The sequence below is a fragment of the Canis lupus genome, chromosome 32, assembly GCF_048164855.1.
Source record: "Canis lupus baileyi chromosome 32, mCanLup2.hap1, whole genome shotgun sequence".
Classification (NCBI taxonomy): domain Eukaryota; kingdom Metazoa; phylum Chordata; class Mammalia; order Carnivora; family Canidae; genus Canis; species Canis lupus.
The window spans coordinates 39,954,862-39,975,516 of NC_132869.1; the positions used below are offsets into that span (position 1 = coordinate 39,954,862).

The window sequence follows — 20,655 nt, forward strand, 5'->3', positions numbered from 1 at the left end:
ACTGCAGATGAAGACAGAAAAATGCACATGGAACATCATCTCTTCATTGGCTGATGAGAAAGCTGAGCCTAGACTTATTTTGGTAGTTTATATAAGATCACATAGCAAGTCAGTAGTTGAACTACTCCTAACGTCTCCTGACCAACAATCACATATTCCATTTCATATATTCCAACTCAAACCTGCTAGTACTCTTAAATGCAGCTGTCACTATTTTCTTGGTAATGATTATCCTGTGTGTATACCAATTGTCTTCATAGCTCTCCATTCAAAGAGCAGAAATCTGTCCTTCGTATACTGATGGCTAGGCCTTTCAAAATAAGTACGACCCAGGGTTGGAGGATTGTTGTGACAGGATAAAAAGATTCTTAAGAACTAAATAGCATTAAATGTATTTAAGAACACTCAGTCATTATTGCTTTGTACATGGTTAAATGCTTAGTAAGTATTGTCTACTATTATTAGTAGGATTATCTAAATCCAAGTAAAAAATTATCTTAAGTTTTAGTAATAATTAATATCTTAAGGTGTATACATGATGTTCATAAGAAATAATCAGAAGTAATTATGGTTGTTACTGGTATCATGTCTTATAAATTTCTCATATAAGTAATTCATTCTTAATAGGAATATATTTTCTATTTTGAAATGCATAATCTTGTATGTTACAAGAAAATAATTCTCATGTGTATTTAACGCTAATTAAAAAGCAATGTGTTACCACTAAATGAGCATTTTTTCTTTTATCAGTTTCATATTATTCTTAAAAATCTTAAAACCATATTAATAACAATGACATTTGTATAGTTCTTTATAATTTAAGAGAAGTTTGTATATATGCATCCTCATTTAACTTATTGTACCAATCTATTAGAACTAATGATATTAGAGATAATTTTAAGAAAATGCTGTGAATTCACAAATTCAAACTTTTACAAATATCTGATGTGAAATACCATGTGACCACATTGTATTGCACATCAGATGTTTTTCCCTATACCTAAAAGGTATAGGTTTGCAAATGCTGTGGGTATTACTTTCCATTAGGATTAAGTTTTTAAGAGGTCAGTTGCAGTGTTCCCTGTTCTAGTCAATCAGTACCTTGTCAATAAAATTGACTTAACAGGTACATAGATAGATGGTATTTAGTAGCTGAATCATATAGTTTTACTTGTTTTTCCTCCCCAGAAAGAGCACATCCTTGAGATTTTGAACTAATGTTCATCAGTTCAATTATAAAATTTTATTCCTGTTTTTCTTCCTCAGAAGGAACATAATCTTCAAGTTTTGGGTCTGGTGAAATCAGATGAAGGGTTCTATCAATGCATTGCTGAGAATGATGTTGGAAATGCACAAGCTGGAGCCCAACTGATAATCCTTGAACATGGTAAGAGGGGCTGAAATAGTAAAATGAAAGAGGCTGACTGTGTTTGAAGAACTGTATGTGATAGTATCTATCACATACCTATTACTGTAGGAAACTTCATGATTAATAATCTGTTTATAAAGGCCAGGGTATGGCATAGCTAAGAGGAAAAGACAGAAGTCCAAATATTTTCTATTGCTTAAAATGACCTACAAACACAATTTTGGATAATGTTGAAAAACTGAAAAATTACAGTCTTACACAAATGAATATTCTTCATATTTCAGTCATTTCACTCTAATAATTATATTTCTGCCTTATCAAAATAGGAAAAGTTAAAGTACTTTTAATTTTGCATTGAATTTTTCCAAAATAAAAATAACATGCCTTTTCCGATCATCACACAAACACAAAATGTTTATTATAAATTCAGACAACATTGAAAAGGAAAAAAAAAAAGCCCTACCCTTTATCAGTCAAAGTCAATTCTGAGAAAACCACACAATAATTTGAGCAGATAATCTTAAATATAAAAAACTATTAACAGGATTAGAGTAAGAGGGTGTTGGTTGGCAAGAAAAAAGACAAGTCTAGTGAATATAAGAATGGCAGATATAAAGTGCAGCCACAAGCTATAGGTCTAAGAGTGTTTAGCTCCTCAGGACTGAAATCCAGACTGTCTTGGAGAGGCTATGGCCATATTTTAATGGGCAACAGAAAAGTTGCTGTACTGTTGAAACCTCTCAAACCTGGAGTCTGGTGTGTAGGCAACCAGTTACAAGGTGTTTCCCTGAAGGCATTCTGCTACAAAACCACCAGGGGGGTTGGGGTACTGGGAGAAGCTGCTCATGAGCTGATAAAATTTAAAATATATGTCCTCTGCAAAGAAAAGATAGATAAAGGGCCAAGCTTCATTTTTGCAGAGCAAGCCAAAAAGGATGGACTTGGAGTTGAGGGGCAATAAATTAGTGATGGCACATGCTCCAGATCCTGCCTTCCAGTACTGCATATGATCATGCACAAATGTGTATATGGTTTCATAACACATTTTCTTGGAACAACATCCTGTGAACATCTCATGTCAATAATTATATAGATCTCTATCAACATTTTCCATTGATGAACAGTATATATGCACTTTTCTTTTGTGTAAATGATTCTCCATTGGTTAACATTTAACTTCTTTCCTATCTTTTACCACTATGAGCAGTGCTATGCTGAACTTCTTTATATGATTATTTTCTCATACTAAATTACTAGAAGTTGAATTGTTGAATAATCGATGTCAAATTGATAAGGATACCCATGGGATATATTATTTGTTTGTTTTAGCAAGAAGAGCATTTTTCATTTTGTGCAGTTCTCAAGAATACATGAAAAAGATATTTCTTTAGACATGTAATCTGGTGTGTGAGTCAAATTAAGTTGAGATTCCATTGTGGTGCCAGCTGTATAGCCTAGCTGTGGGAGCTAATTGGCAAAGATGGTGCCTACTCTGGCTTTTCACTAAAATAACATACAAGATTCTTATATGCTCTTTCTTCAAAATGTATTTGAGAGTACTATTAGAAAAAGGAAAAAAATATTAGAACTGATCTTTTTTCTATGTGTGTGGTTATACCTTTCCCTATTTATTGAAAAGGATTTATAGAAACTTGTCGCTGTTCCATCTTGGCAAAAGGCCTGAGTATGATTGCCAAATCAGGCACTGAGGTAGATAGGCTTGTTTCTTTTTATTAATGACAGTGATTTTCCTTGGTAAAATTTGTGGATCTCTTGGGGTGATTTACATGGACCTAAATAAAGGAATTTCAGTATATGTGTTTGGGATTACCATTATAGATTTAACTCTAATAGTACAAATGGGTTGGCTCTTCTAGGAGGTCTCTAAACTAATCCTAATTGGGTTTTCCTCTGAAAATGTTTGAATGGCATAATAATTATAGTTGCAATGTGTGTTTTTTCCTTTTTGAGACATTTCAAAAACACAATATTTTGGGGCTGGCAAAAGTTTTTAGAACCTTGTCAGGATGAATTAAGAATGTATGGATTATAAAATAGAATAGTTATTAATTTTGCTGTTTTAATTTCAAAATAAATATGTGGGAAAGCTAAAAGAGAACATAATAATTTATAAGATCTGATCTCTTTCTGGAGTTTATCATATCATAAAGATGCAAGAGATGTTTACAACTTAATACCAGTCCATAATAAGTGTTACTTTTATAATGCATATAAAGCAACATACAATTTGGAAGAGAGGAATTCTCTCTGTGTGATCAGGGAAGTTATTTCATAGAAAATGTCCCATTTGTAATAGACCTTGAATTTTAAAATTTCCAGATGTTAAGAAGAGGGCTTGGGTCAGTATGGAAATAGAACAGAACCTTTGTTCCTTTACGAAGTTGGCCTGTGAAGGTGTAATGGGATCAGATTGATCATGGCCTTGATTGTAAACAGTCATACACAGTACTGTAGTAAGGTAGTCTGATGATAAAGTCAGCTTTAATTAGAAAAAGTCCATTTGAGGGCACCTGGGTGGCTCAGTTAAGCATCCAGCTCTGTTTCAGCTCAGGTCATAATCTCAGGGTCATGAGATCAAGCCCCGCATTGGGTTCTGCGAGGTCTGCTTGAGATTCCTTCTCCCTCTCCTTCTGCCCCTCCCTCTGTTTGTATACACCCTCACTGTCTCTCAAATAAATAAAATCTTTATTTTAAAAAGTCCATTTGAGGGACACCTGGGTGGCTCAGCAGTTAAGCCCCTGCCTTCAGCCCAGGGCATGATCCTGGAGTCCCAGGATCGGGCTCCCTACATGGAGCCTGTTTCTCTCCCTGCCTGTGTCTCTGCCTCTCTCACTCTCTGTGTCTCTCATGAATAAATAAATAAAACCTTTTTTAAAAAAAAGTTCATTTAAAATTAATATAGCACTGTATATTAACTAACCAGAATTAAAATTAAGAATTAAAAAGCCAAACAATAAAAAACAAAATAAAGATATAACTATTCCACACAAAAAAGAAGAAGGTGGCAGATTGGCAGAGGCAGCTAGTTGAAGGACTATTGTTATAAGAGACCATTGTGAGATAAGTAGTTATACCAGAAAAATAGAAAGGATTCTAATAAAGGTATTAGTGATTGATCTATGCAGACTATATTGACTGATTGACTATTAAACATTGTTATAGAGAAGTCAGACATACTTCCAAGATTTTCTCTGAGTGACTGGAATAGTGGTGATGCTTTTCCAAAATAGAAAAGGAAGGTGAATCGAAGTGGAAGGGAACTTCTACTCAGCATGTAAAGAGTGGGCACAGAACATCTCACTCTTAACCTTCAATAAAAAGCTGGATGACCTAGAAAATTATAATTTCTCTGAGCTCATCAGAGAATTCAGCTTGCAAAGCAGCCAGGTAACCTAAATTCTAAAGAATTGAACACCTCTTTGCCCCCAGAGAATGGATCATTAATTCTTTGACCTTATGCAGAACATGAGAGAAAGAAATGGTTGTCATAAAAGTGGGTAAGAAGAAATCAGCCAAAGTTTTAATTGATTGTTAAAGACTCAGCATGAACTAATTTGGAATACTTGGGGGCCCCAGATGAAAGGGGAGTTCATACATGCTTGCAAATACATCTCCCTGGAATTCCGCAGGATTTTCACTGTGAAAATTGAGGGCAAGGCAGAGACTTGAGAAAAGTCATTTTGGTGGTGAAGAGGTGAAAGCGGTAATTATGGCACTTGCGAAATAGGTGCGAAGCCCCTCTCATTTTTACTTTAAGACTCGTTTAAGCCTCAAACCAATGAGGAACGTGCAGAAAGCCTTATTTCATAAATTTCTTTTTTAAAAAACTTTTAAATTTTTAAATTTTTTTATTTATTTCATAAATTTCTGTGGGAAGAGATTAGAGGCAAAACCTCTTTGCTCCTGGGGGGAGGAACCAGTCCTACATAATACTGAGCCTAATTAGAAACGACTGAAAATCCTACTTGCCCTACCACCAGGTAACACACAAAAGCTTTGTATGGCTGGAGGAAAGTCAAGAATATAGAGAGATTCCTGTGGTTAGGGAATCTATCACCTCTATGCAAAAATGGTTGAAAGCTGAGAGGGAAAAAGATAAATTGAAAAAAACACTCCAGCTCTTTATGTCTCATTTAAACACAAGATAATGGTAGTCCATCATTAGAATTTTAAGCCTGTGGTGTGCTAAAAGTCACTAAAATAACAGTACAATCTATGCCAAATTCAATTCCTATCTAAATTGACTTAATCTCCTCACATTAATGGTTTGATAGAATTGACATGTCATGTTCCAAGTATAAATAATAATGATCTCAGTCTCTGCTATTCTGTACATCATGTGTATCATTCAGTCAAAAATTATTGGACGTAAACAGAGCAAGGGAAAACTGGCCCATTGTTGAGGAATAAAGCAATCAGCAGAACCAAATTATGGAGACCCAGTTATTGGAACTATCAGACAGGGACTTTAATTATTATTATTTTAAAAGATTTAGGGGAAATGGTAGATAACTTGAATGAAACAGAGGAGGAATTTTGGCAGAAAGATGTAAACCATAAAGAGGTTGAAGATACTCACATTTTTCCAGAGAATGAAAGGGTTATATAACCAGAGAAAAGGAAACTATAAAAAGATGATATCAGAGATAACAGCATTTACTCAGGGTGATCAGTAGATTCAACATAGTTGAGGAAACAACCAACTTGAAGATAGTTCAATATAAATTATTTAAACTGAAATAAAAGAAAAAGGTGAACAGAATATCTAAGATGGGAAAATATAAAATGGTATAAGTAAATTGGAGTCTCAAGAACAGAACAAAAACAAAGGAAATATTTGAATATATAATGGCCAAAATTTTAAAATTAAAAAAATGAACAAGATCATACTAAGATCAAAGAAGGACCTCAGACAGCCCCAAGTAGACTAGTAGTAGTAGTAGTAGTAGTAGTAAATAGTAATAAGAGAAAACACTATACACATCATAGTTAAATTACTGAAAACCAAACATAATGAAGAAGTCTTGAAGGCAGCCAGAAGATTTTAACAAGACACAGAGAACTTTTTCCTTTCGATGGTGTGCATGGCAGGATGGTGGTGTAGATTTCTAAGAAGAGGAAGTTTGTTGCTGATGGCATCTTCAGAGCTGGACTGAATGAGTTTCTGACTCAGGAGCAAGCTGAAGATGGCTATGGAGTTGAGGTCCAAGTTACACCAACCAAGACTGAAATCATTAATTTGGCCATCAGGATGCAAAATATTCTTGGTGAGAAGGGCCAGGTGATCTGGGAGTTGACCACTGTGGTTCAGAAGAGGTTTGGCTTCCCTGAGGGCAGTGTAGAGTTTTATGCTGAAAAAGTGGCCACAAGAGGTCTGCATGCTATTGCCCAGGCAGAGTCTATGTGACAAACTCCTAGGGAGCCTTGCTATCTAGAGGGCCTGCTGTGATGTGCTGTGGTTCATCATGGAGAGTGGGGCCAAAGGCTATGAGGTCATGGTGCCTGGGAAACTCCAAGGATAGAGGGCTTAATCCATGAAGTTTGTGACTGGCCTGATGATTCACAGTAGAGACCCCATTAACTACTATGTTGATAGTGCTGTGCACCTTATTGCTGCTCAGACAGGGTGTGCTGAGCATCAAAATGAAGATCATGCTTCCCTGGGATCCAAGTGGTAAGATTGGACCTCAGAAGCCCCTGCCTGACCGTGTGAGCATTATGGAACCCAAAGATGGGAGATTGTCCCCTACCCCCATCTTAGGACAGAAGAGTGGGAGGCCAGAACCACTGCCATGCCGTAAGCCGGTACCCACAGCATAACAGAGTCTCCTTGGCAGCTGGATCCAAAGTCTGGATATTGCTCTGTAAGGACTTTCAATGAAATCTTTGAAAAGACACATGACCTGAATATACTGTGCATTCACTGTTTGAACTCAGCCTTCTATTGTCCCAGAGGAACATTAGTTCATTTATTCTTAGGGCTGCCTGGCTCATAATGCTTCTGTGCTTTCCCTGAAATCCTTGGTTTCAACTGTGATTGTGAGGCAAGGGCCAAAATAGGAGGACCTAAGTAGAGCTAACCAGAGAGATCCTGTGGGGAGTAACTGTGTTGATAAAGGCTAATTGCTAATAGGACAGCACCTTTATTAATTGATTGCAGTTTAGGGTTATAGGTATAAAATAGGGATATATTTTCTTTACCTGATGTAGAAGGGAATCTGTATTGTACACAGAAAATAAATACAGGGGTAGCCCAGGTGGCTCAGTGGTTTAGCACCACCTTCAGCCCAGGTTGTGATCCTGGAGACCCAGGATTGAGTTCCATATCTGGCTCCCTGCATGGGGCCTGCTTCTCCCTCATCCTGTGTCTCTGCCTCTCTCTTTCTGGTGCTCTGTGTCTCTCATGAATAAATAAATAAAATCTTAAAAAAAAAAAAAAAAGAAATACAGTGCTCATTAAAAAAAAAAAAAAAAAGACACAGAGGAACAAAGATAAAAATTACAGCAGACATTTTACCAGAAATGATGCAAGCCTAAAGACAGTGGAGCACTTTTTTTTTTTTTTAAAGATTTTACTTATTTATTTGACACACACACACAGAGAATAAGTAGGCAGAGTAGCCTGCAGAGGGAGAGGGAGAAGCAGGCTCCCCATTGAACAGAAAGCCCCTTGTAGGGCTCGATCCCAGGATCATTGGGGTCATAAGCCGAGCTGAAGGCACACACTTAACTGACTGAGCCACCCAGGCACCCCCTGTGGAGCAGCACTTTTAAAGTCCTAAAAGGAAAAAAAAGTCAATCCAAATAATATACCCAGCAAAAATATCTTTCAAAAATGAAAGTGAAATAGAGAACTTCTCAGAACAGCAGCGGATAAAATTCATTGTCAGCAGACCTGTGCTACAAGAAATGTTAAATGTTAAATCTTTAGGTAGAAGTAGTATGATACCTGACAGAAACTTGCAGGGTCTTCACAAAGAAAGTAGGCCAGAATGGTTTAAAAACAAAAAAGTAAATAAAAACTTCTTTCTTTCTTTAAGAGATAATTTACTATCTAAACAGGAGAGCACCAATCTTTTCAGCAAAAGGTTAGACAGTAAATATTTTGTGGGCTGGTATCTGTCACAACTACTTAACTCTGCCCTTTCAGTGTGAAATCAGCTGTATAAATCAAGCAACCTTGACTCAGGAAAATTCTATTTGCAAAAAAGAGGTGGATGTCCTTGTTTGCTGATCTCTGGTCTAAAGAAAAATAGTTCATAGCATATACAATTAAAATATATGACAAAACAATTAAGCCTTTTTTTTAAGATTTTATTTATTCATATGAGAGAGAGAGGCAGAGACACAGGCAGAAGGAGAAGCAGACTCCCCAAGGGGAGCCTGATGTGGGACTCTGGGATCACGCCCTGAGCCAAAGGCAGATGCTCAACCACTGAGCCACCCAGGTGTCCCAACAGTGAAATGTTTTTAGAAAAGATTTCATTTGGGGCAGCCTGGGTGGCTCCACAGTTTAGCACCGCCTTTGACCCAGGGCCTGATTATGGAGACCTGGGATCATGTCCCATGTCGGGCTCCCTGCATGGAGCCTGCTTCTCCCTCTGCCTGTGTCTCTGCCTCTCTCTCTCTTTCTGTGTCTCTCATGAATAAATAAATCTTTTTTTAAAAAAGATTTCATTTATTAATTTGAGAGAGAGCAAGCCAGAGAGAGCACAGCAGAGGGAGGGGCAGAGGGAAAGGGAGAAGCAGGGGCTCGATCCCAGGACCCTAAGATTGTCACCTGAGCCAAAGGTAGACATTTAACCAACTGAGCCACATAGGCACCCCCAGAGTGAAGTTTTTAACAAAAACTTTTTTTTTAAATATATTTTTTTTCAATTTTTATTTATTTATGATAGTCACAGAGAGAGAGAGAGAGAGAGGCAGAGACACAGGCAGAGGGAGAAGCAGGCTCCATGCACCGGGAGCCCGATGTGGGATTCGATCCCGGGTCTCCAGGATCGCGCCCTGGGCCAAAGGCAGGCGCCAAACCACTGCGCCACCCAGGGATCCCACAAAAACTTTTTTTAACAAAAAATTACAGAATTGAAAATAGTTTATAACATAAAACAATAGAAAAATAGTTTATAACAAAATTAAAGCATGACAGAACAGTGACAGTTTTAACAAAAACTTTTTAACAAAAAAATTACAGCAGAATTGAAAATAAACTGTTGTAAGATCCTTATATCACATATCAGATCATAATATTATATGAAGTAAGCTGTAATCATTTTAAAATGCATATCATAAAATTTAGGGGAACTACTAAAAAGTAAAAGAGATCTGGCTAATAAGTGAATAGTGGAAATACAGTGGAGTCTTAAAAATTACTCAATCTAAAAGAAGTAAGGAAAAGAGAAAAAAGGATAAAGAACAAATGGGACAAATAAAAAACAACTAGCAAGATAGTAGATTTAAATCTATATCAGTTATTGTATTATATGTAAATCGTTTAGGCCTTAAAACAAGTCTCAAAACATTTAATAGTATTTAAATAATCCAAGTATATTCTTGGACTTCAATGACATTAAACTAAAACTCAATAACAGATACTGGAAAATCCTCAAATATTTGAGACTTAAACAGCCTTCTAAATAATCCATGTGTCAAAGAACAAGTCACAGGAAATTAGAAGCTATTTGGAACTGAATGAAAATGAAAATAGAACTTACCAAAATTTGTGGAATGCAGTTAAAGTAGTGTTTTGAAGGAAACTTTATTATTATTATTATTATTATTATTATTATTATTATTATCATCATCATCATTTTAGATTTATTCTAGAAAGCAAGCATGAATGGGAGGGGTGCAGGGAGAGAGGGAGAGAATCCTAAGCAGTTTCTGTTTAACTGACCCACCACACCACCCAGGCATCTGTGGAATGAAACTTTTAAAAGCTAAATAAAGAAGAGGAAATTAGATCTAAAGCATTCAGAAGAAGAAAATTATAAGACTGATAAATGAAATGGAAAACAAAATAAATGAAACCAAGAGTTGGTTCTTTGAAAAGATCAATTTAATTGGAATATGTTTAACCATACTGATCAAGAAAAAAAACAAATCTGGTGATTTTGAAAAATCAAGAATGAAAGGGAGGACATCATTACAAATCCTATAGCCTTTAAGAGGATGTAAGGGAATATTAGGAACAACTTTATGTCAGTAAGTTTAAAAAAGAAGGTGATAGCACTGGTTTGTTCAGGACGTAAAGTATCAGTTTAAGATGTATTGAGTTTAGGTTATAATAGAAAACTAGATAAAAATGCCTAGAATCAGAGCAGTTCATGTCAGAAGGTCAGGAAAGAGATTAAAGAGGAAAACAACAGGCTTTGGTTTTGATAGATTTTAAGAGTTTTAACCAAGCTTGCTACAAATTAAAACATCTTAAGTATTTTATTTTTTGTATGTAGAGAATATTGTGTCCTCAATTTTTATGTGGTAATCTTTCAAACTATTGTAAATTAAAACTCCATAACTCTCTCTTTAGTAAATGGAATAATAAGAGGATCATATATTATCTAGTCTTATTTCTCTGCCTCTATAACAGTTGTCTTAGCTAGAGTTAATCCCTACATATTGTCTTGAAGATCTGCATGGACACCCTTGCTGTAGTCTTTGGATAAATTTTTTGCCATGTGGTTTTTTTTTTCTTAATGATCAAAAAATTCATTCTTATTTCTGCCTTAAACCACCACAGTTTTCTATGGACTTACATTTCAACCTCTTATTTTATCTACTTAAAAATATCATTTATTCCCTTACTGTTTTTTCCTTCTTACTGATTCCAGGTATTTAAATTATTTCTAATAGAACCTCTTCTATCCTGCTGATTAAAAAAAAAAAATCTTCTCTTTAATCCCATTCATATGCATATCATTTAAAAAATATGATGGCCTATAAGAAGCTGGGAAAAGAAACTTATATAGTAGAAATAGCTCTTTATAAATGAAATTACAAATCAGTATGGATTGAAAGGTTCCTACCATGGTACATAGACGTTGGTGATTTGTAAAGAATTAAATTTTGTATTTACCTTGTGTCAAAATAAAATAGTTAAAATTTTAATTGAATCCATAAAAATGTTGAAAGATGATAGAAGAGTCTTGACACTTGCTTTTACATATAAAAGAAGTAAGAGATAATACAGATGGAAATTTGGTATTTTAGAGTATAAAAATTTAATTTTCCTATATATAAAGTATGAGAAATACCTTAATTAAAGAGACAAGTTGGGGATGCCTAGGTGGCTCAGCAGTTAAGTGCTTGCCTTCAGCCCAGGGCATGATCCTGGAGTCCCGGGATCGAGTCCCGTGTCACTCTCCTTGCATGGAGCCTGCTTTTCCTTCTGCCTATGTCTCTGCCTCTCTGTATGTGTGTCTCTCATGAATAAATAAATAAATCTTTAAAAAAAAGAGAGAGAGACAAGTTGGGAAGAAATTTAATATTCTGAATATAGAAGAGTACACAAAATGGATATGATTAAGCATACAGTTCATAACAGACTAAAGTAAAGATAATTTCTAAATATGACAAATGTTCCACTTCACAAAGATATAAGATTAAGTCAGTGGGATGTTACTTTTGCCTAATGAAGATTTTATATCTTGTAATGAACATTACTTTATAATGTTTGATTAGAGTATGATTAGGGTTGTGCCTTTCACTCAGTGAAAATATAAATTGTTACATTATTTACTGAAACCATTTTGACAGTTATATGTTAAAAATTACTGACTCAACCCATTAATTGTTCTTTTAGGATTTTTTCCTAAGGAAGAAATCAAAGATATGGACAAAGACTATTTATATCAGCATTTGTAATATAAAAAGAAAAAGATAGGGATGAAGAGAGAAAGAATAGGAAAGGACCTACTCGTCCCAAAATAGATAGAAGAAGTAAAAATAACTATAGTACAGTATTGTGATGGACAAGTTTTTTGGCCATTTTAAAAAAACACCTCTTTGAACACTCTTTAATGACATCAGGAAAATCTCAGGGTGAAATGTCAAGTAGAGAAGTAAAATACAAAAATATATATACCAAACAATCTGAATTTAGTTTAAAAAATTAGGTACACACACGTAGACATTCTCATACTAAAACGTTAACAGCAGTTATCTTTGGATACTGATATTTTTTCAATTTTCTAAAATAACCATACGTTCCTTCTATAATCAGTAAAGTTTTTTTCTTAACCTAATACTAAAGCTACCTTTCAGTGCTGAAATTTAGAAAATACACCACATAATTTTGAGGACTTCCTGCCCAAAACATTATAGATGGAAGAATTACAAATACTTCCTTTCATAAGTGTTGGGTTGTATTGCAGGAAGTAAACGGAGCAATTTCCAGTAGACTTCACTGCTACCCCTGATTTTGTAGGAAAAGTCCTGGAGACTTGAGCAGCCTGCAAGAGGAAGGCTAGAAATGGGCCTGCTTTGGCCCCCTTATCTTTGCATTCATTAATATTGTGAATCTCCAAGAGGAAAACAGAATATGTGTATATAGCATTCACAGAGCTGTTTGACCATGGAACTTTTGACTTCTTTTTAAGTAGACCCATTAAGATCTTAAAGAGCACAATTTGGGAAACATTGATGTAGAGAAGAAATGAGTAGGAAATATCAGAAAAGGAGACAAAACGTGGAAGACTCCTAACTCTGGGAAATGAACTAGGGGTGGTGGAAGGGGAGAAGGGCGGGGGGTGGAGGTGACTGGGTGGTGGGCACTGAGGGGGGCACTTGCTGGGATGAGCACTGGGTGTTATTCTGTATGTTGGCAAATTGAACACCAATAAAAAATAAATTTATTAAAAAAAGGGGATCCCTGGGTGGCGCAGTGGTTTAGCGCCTGCCTTTGGCCCAGGGCGCGATCCTGGAGACCCGGGATTGAATCCCACGTTGGGCTCCCGGTGCATGGAGCCTGCTTCTCCCTCTGCCTGTGTCTCTGCCTCTCTCTCTCTCTCTGTGTGACTATCATAAATAAATAAATAAATTTTTAAAAAATAAATGAAAAATAAAAATAAAAAAATAAAAAAAGGGGAGGGGATCCCTGGGAGGCTCAGCAGTTTGGTGCCTGCCTTTGGCCCAGGGCGCGATCCTGGAGTCCAGGGATCGAGTCCCATATAGGGCTCCCAGCATGGAGCCTGCTTCTCCCTCTGCCTGTGTCTCTGCCTCTCTCTCTCTCTCTCTCTCTCATAAATAAATAAATAAAATCTTTTTTAAAAAAAGAGATATTCAAAGGAAGATGGACAAAATTGAGGTTGACAAACAGTGGCGCTCAGGCCAAGTCCAACCAACCTCCTGGTTTTGTAAATAAAGTTTTATTGAGACACAGCCACACTTGTTTAATGATTGTGCCTGGTCTGTAGTTGTTCTTATACTATAATGGCAGAGCTGAATAGTTGAGACAAGACCCTATGACCTACCAAGCCTGAAACACTTACTCTGGGCCTATACAGAAGAAGTTTGCCGAACGCTGGTGTAAATGATAGGCATCTTTCAGCTCTGACAGTTTGTGATTCTAAGTTATTTCTGATCAGTGGAAGTCTGTCTCAGGTAAAAGTTACTAAATGGAAAAAAGTGGGGGTAGGTGGGAAAAGGCAGAAGGAGGACAGGAGAGTGATAATTATAAGGATAGAGAAAAAAGTCAGACTTGGTGTGTGAATGATTAGGAAATGTGCGATGGTGACTGATTCCAAGGAGGAGCTGTTAACAGAACTATAAACCACAGAGTTTGCTAGCACATCTTTGTGGCTGACATCTGAGAGACACTTAAGTACTAGAAACATAGTGGAGTACGTTATTGGAAGTGAAAAGAGGGGCTCCTGGGAGGCTCAGTTGGTTAAGCCTCCAACTCTTGGTTTTGGCCCAGTCATGATGTCCGGGTCCTGTGATTGAGCCCTGCATCAGGTTCTACACTCGGCGTGGGGCTTGCTTGTTCCTCTCCTTCCCTCTTTGCCCCTCTCCTCCGCTCATGGGTGAGCACTCACACATTCTCTCTCAAATAAATAAAATCTTAAAAAAAAAAAAAGTGGAAAGAAATTTCTTGTGATGATGTTTATCTTCATGTATCTGGTTTAAAAATAAATATTTGAGCATCTTTGAGACCAAGTCTTATTTCTATAGAGGGAATTTGATGAATCCTACTAGATACTGTCTGTAATACTGGCTGTCAGCCTGCTGGCTAGTGTTTGCTTGCAAGAAGGTACTTCAGAGCACCCACAGTTGGCCTGTGATGTAATTTGGATGGCATAGTTTTTTAAGTCATCACCTTTGAACATAAAATGAAATTTCATAATTACAGTTAAAATATATAAGACACTAGAAACAGTGTCTTATGTAAGCAATAACACTAAGAAGCAGAATTTCTAATTGGGAAGTAGAATTTGAGAATGAATATGTTTCTAGCATACTTTCTTTTTTTCCCTCCAGCTTTATTGAGATATAATCAACATTTAACATTGTGTAAGTTTAAGGTGTACATATTGCAAAGTGTTTACCACAGTAAGGTTAGTTAACATATTCTTTACCTAAAATAATCACCATTTTGTTATTGTTATGGTAAGAACATGGTGAGTTCAACTCTCCTACAACTTTTTTTTTAATTTTTTTTAATTTTTATTTATTTATGATAGTCACACAGAGAGAGAGAGAGAGAGAGAGAGAGAGTCAGAGACACAGGCAGAGGGAGAAGCAGGCTCCATGCACCGGGAGCCCGATGTGGGATTCGATCCCGGGTCTCTAGGATGGCGCTCTGGGCCAAAGGCAGGCGCTAAACCGCTGCGCCACCCAGGGATCCCCTCCTACAACTTTTAGATACACAGTACAGTATTATTTATTGGAGCCACCGTGCTGTACATTACATCCCCAGGTCATATTCCTTTGTAAGTGGAAGTTTTTACTCTTTGACCAATATCTTCATATTTCCCTCACCCTTCAGTCCCTTGTAATTGTTAATCTACTCTGTGGGAGTTCAGTGTCAAACATAATTTTCTTAAAATATTTAAAATGGTATTTTTAGTATTTACTTTCCTGCATTTCTAGGAACAGAAGCTCTTGATTGTAGAGAATCTTGTAGTTTTTAAAATAATTGATTGCAACAGTATTTTTATCTGCTGCCAGTAAAATTAAAATCTGTCACTTTGTGCTAAAATACTTTCTCTTAGAATTGTCTACTGAATGATTTTTTCAAGTATTGGCATTATAAATTACTACAGTGTAGAGTAATAAGAATTAAGTACAATGTGTTTTGTCCATTAACTTTTTATTAGCCTTTCTTCCTGTCACTTGAATTTAAAAATAGATTCCAGAATTACCTTGTAAGATTTGAATTTAAAAACACAAGATTTTTTTTTTCTTTGTACATTCATTCATATCAAGTCTGATACTTTGGCAGTTTTTTAGTTCCAGTAGGAAAGATGGGTTGGTGAAAAGGGAGTAACATGAACTTGTTTTTAGTAAAGGAAATTCATACTTTACCAACTCATCAAATGACTTCTAGGATATTATGGCCATGGTAGATAAGGATACATATTGAGCTTTACTTTTTTTTCTTTGACAGAAATATTTCCAAAAAATTCCATATAGTATCTAAAGTAAATATTGAATAATAGAAATTCTGGAATAAGTGACTAATGACCTGGCATGATTAAAAGTTGGCTAGATAGCAGGAAATCATTAGTCATTAGTGGAATATTTTAAATCTGAAGCACTAGGATGTATGATAGTTGGTGTTGACTTTTATTTTATTTGTGTTGATTTTAATTAAAGAATAAATTCTAATCAGTTATTTTGCTTTTTTGTAGCAGTAATTATAACTTTAAGAAAAGTTTTAACTCAAGACAACTATGATAAAATGTGACATCTTAACCATGAATTCCATGACTAGAAACTTTCTATGATTGAATATGCACCTAATATCAGTGCTTGGGTTCTAATTTTCATCTGCATTAACTTGCTGAGTGATTGGTTCAGGTATTGAAATTCTCTGATTTTTATTTTCTGTAAAATGAAGGATTTAGATTATATGATTTCCTTATCACTCAAATATGCTATTAAATGCAGCTGTTTTAGAGATATATGCATTAAATATAAGAGGAATTTCAGAACATTTTTTCTGTCTAGGTACTTAAATAGATACATTGTTTGCAGAAAGATTGAGGCATTGCCAGTTAACCTGCCAAAATGTGTGTAATGAAACAGACCTCATACTACAGATCTGAACCCCAGTGTAGATGAGGTAGTTAATCTCTCAAAGCATCATTTTCCTTATCCATAAGTGTAAACAGTAATCTTTGCACAGCACACCTCTGAGGCACAAGTAGAATAATAAAGTTGACCCTTGAGCAACATGAGGGTTAAGGGCACTGACCTTCCTACACAATAAAAAAAATCTGTATATAATTTGGTTCCCCCAAAACTTAACTAGTAATAACCTACTGTTGGCTAGAAGCCTTTACAGTAAGGTAAACACATATTTATATATGTATTTTGGACTATATTCTTAAATAAAGTAAGCACAGAAATTTAAAATAATAAGGAAGAGAAAATACAGTACTATATCTATCAAATTTTGTAAGTGGACCTGCGCAGTTCAAACCCATGTTGTTCAAGAGTCAACTGTATATGAAAAGCAATTTGTAAATTGTTAAGTACTCTGAAACTCTAAGGTAATAGTAATTTGAAAGAATGTACAAAGGCAAAGCTACCGATTGGGATTTTACTAGCCAATACTAAATCAAAAATGAAGATAAAAGGTTAACTTCATGAAGCAAGTTTTTTGAGAATTTTTTCAAGAGGACAACAGTAATCCATTTAATATTTAGCTAGATCATTTGGATTTACAAAACAAGACAAAAATCTTATGTGACCAGATTGCAAGGCATCTGAAATGGTTTGCTTAAAACTAAACTTGCACAAAATAGTTTTAATAAGCATAACACATGCTTATTGTCAAAAATAAGAATGTATAATTGACTAAAATAAAAGTAAATGTACCTTTTAACCCTTCCCTTAATCTCACTTTCTAGAGATAGCCTTTGTTAACAAAACATTGTCTGTGTTTTTATTCATTCAGTATTGAGCAAAATTCCATATGCTATATCACGTTGTATATTCATTGTGCTAAGTGGTGGAGATGAAATAGCCAACAAACAGGCATGATTCTTTACCCTCACAGCATCTATGTACTGTAAGATGGACATTGAGCAAATAATAAATAAAATAATTATAGATTTTATGCCTAAAGGAAATGAAAAGAATTCCCTGATAAAGAATTATTGAGGGTATATTGAGTTACTTTAAATAGATAGAGAGGGCCTTTCTAATGGGATATGTCAGTTGAAACCCAAGCCTTAGAAGAAGCCTCTGTGTGTGTATTTTATATACTCACACATGCATAGATACACATCATGTATAACCTTTTTATTTGCAGAAGTGAAGTCATATTCTGTGAACTCACTGAACAGTATTTTATGGACATGCTGATACTCACAGGTTTACTTTTTTTTTCTTTTTCTACCTACTCTATTATCAGACTGGAGTATGAGGAAACTTGTGTTATCTGTGTTCTTGATAGCAGGGTAAATTGTCTGGAAATGCAGTTTAAGAATTTAGATTTCATATACCCTTTCATCAAATAACCCTGTTTATAATAATTTATCTTGCATGTATAACTACCAAGTATTTAAAGATATTTATATTAGACTGGGATAAATCTGGAGACAGTGCAGTCAGTGCAGTTAATAAGGGGGCTGATTAAATAACATGAATACAATGGAACACTAAGTAGCTGTTAAGAAATAAGGAAAATACAGTAGATGTGGGAAAATATCTGAGTTATATTGTTAAAGCAAGTTGCAGAAAAGTATATGTAGTCTCATTTCATTTGTGGAAAAGATAAGGCAGAAGGCTACACTGTTGATCCTTGAACGATACCTGTGATACATGAACGATAGTGATACCTGTGAACAGAGGCCAGGGGCATCAACCCCTGTGCAGTCAAAAGTCTGCCTATAACTCTGACTCCTCAAAAACTGTACTAATCATGGGACAGACACCCGGGTGGCACAGCGGTTTAGCGCCTGCCATGGCATGACCCTGGAGTCCCAGGATCGAGTCCTGCGTCGGGCTTCCTGCGTGGACCCTGCTTCTCTCTCTGCCTCTCTCTCTCTCTCTCTCTCTCTCTCTCTCTCTCTCATGAATAAATAAATAAAATTTAAAAACTTTACTAATCATGAGAACCATGAGATTACCTTTTACACAATTTGCTGGAGAGATGAACTACTTATGCAGAGATGATTGGTATCATACAGGGATGATTAGCTTCACAAAGCATTGTAAGTGGATACTTCTAACACCTTCTCTCACCACAGTGGCAACAAGAGGTGGCTACAGAATTATTACAGTAGTACAGTATGCAGGACAACTAATTTTATGCAATTAAAGTGTAATACTATCTTTACATTTTTTTACATTCTCTCAACTGAAAATTTTAACTTTGTGTATTTTAAATTAGTGTATATTTTATGGTAGTAATGACAAAATTTACTAGTATTTATATATATGTTATGTATTTATGACACACATTTTTCTTAATTTTTTGGCTCTTTCTAGACTGTGAAGTTCATCCGTGAATCTTTTTAAATTGTTGCAAATTTCTAATATATTTATTGAAAACAAACCCACATATAAGTGAACCATGCATTTCCAACCTGTATTGTTCAAGAGTCTACCATAGATGTATATATGCTTGTATGTATAGCAAAGTTTTACAGATCTACACAACAATCTGTTAATTGTGCTTATATCTGAGGGATGTGATTGGAAATGTATGAAGATGGGGAAGGAAGGACAAACAATGTATTTTAGATATTTGAAAAGCCAAATAAATTTAAATTTTTATTTAAAATTCAGAAATTAAATTTGGAATATTGCAATCAGCTCTGTACATATAGTAATTTTTACTTTGTTCGAGATAGTTGAAAACTTTTTGAGTTTTTATTTCTTGAAAACAGTGCCATGGGAGGAAAAAAATATAGTAATCATCTATTACAGCATTATTTCTCCTGGAAGATGAATTCATGTCAATATAAGTGCTATGGCAGTCAGGTATAGTTTATTAATATATTAAAGCAAATTCGTTAAACCAGCAAGTATTTTATTGAGTATGTGTACTGTGGAAATAGGGATTCCTAGTTATCTAGCAGAGATCCCTAACATATAGGCCAGCAGAAGAGAGAATATAAAATCACAGAGTCTGGTTAGGATAGATCTTAGAGATTCTGAGTGTCTAGTTTAGCTGAGTTGGACACTCTGTTAAGTGACTTGCCTTATATCACATCACTAGTTAGCATTGAAGTCAGGACCAGTATTCTATGTTTCCAGTTTCAGAATTTACTGTACACTTTATTAGCAAGTTTTAATGTTTTCAAGACAAGACATTTACATTCTCTTAATTTCAAATGCAGTCCTTTCAGTCTACTATGGTCATACTTATTGACAAGTTTGGTCAAGTGTACCATTATGCAAGGGTGACCATGCATCTAGTGTGCCTGAGACAGTCCCAGTTTTATGTCTGTTGTTCCAGCATAATTACCAAAAGTGCTTTCTTTTCCTCTCAAAGTTATCTGGCCTTGGACAGTATATTCTACAGTTGTTCCATTTATTGACAATTTATTGAATCTGAAAAGCTGTGCATAGTACCAGGGGAAAGATTTTGGATTGTGAATCTAAAGAGTTGCAAAAGCTGTGCTAAATGGCAGAGTGCTGCTGTAATCCTGAAATGGGAAGAAATGATTGCTGTTAGGTTTGACAGACAAGGATGACTTCTTGAGAGAATATGACATTTGAGCTGAGCATAGAAGGCTGAGTAGGATTGAGATTGGTCAGGTTACACAAAGATGAAAAAGGATGACATTTCAGATTTATAAGTAAGCAGGCTCAAAGTGCATTTAAAGAATAGCAAGTAGCCTAGTTTACCAGTGTAAAAAAAAGTAGGAATACAAGAATACACATCTAGAGGTATATCTAAACCAGATTGTTTAATAGGTCAAAGGCTGGGTGGGATTGGATGAGTAGCTAAAACACCCCAGCAGTTTTGGGGTACATGAAGAAATAAGTAGCACTCTGTATACAAGTAGTATACAAGGATGATTCTATTGGAGGTGTGTTGAGTGAATGTAAGAGAGGAAAACACAAAATCTGTGATACTGATTAGAAGA

General features: G+C 35.5%; 1 protein-coding gene and 1 pseudogene across 6 annotated transcripts in view; both read left to right on the top strand.

Moving 5' to 3' along the window:
- NEO1 (neogenin 1) overlaps positions 1–20,655 on the top strand; it is a 235,362-nt gene that overhangs the window by 129,193 nt on the left and 85,514 nt on the right. For all 6 annotated transcript variants that reach the window (XM_072809538.1, XM_072809537.1, XM_072809540.1 and 3 more), the window contains exon 7: positions 1,267–1,387. In XM_072809538.1, coding sequence (XP_072665639.1) covers positions 1,267–1,387 — 121 coding nt within the window. The remainder of the gene's footprint in view (positions 1–1,266; positions 1,388–20,655) is intronic.
- Positions 6,483–8,782, top strand: LOC140622843 (small ribosomal subunit protein uS3-like; annotated as a pseudogene).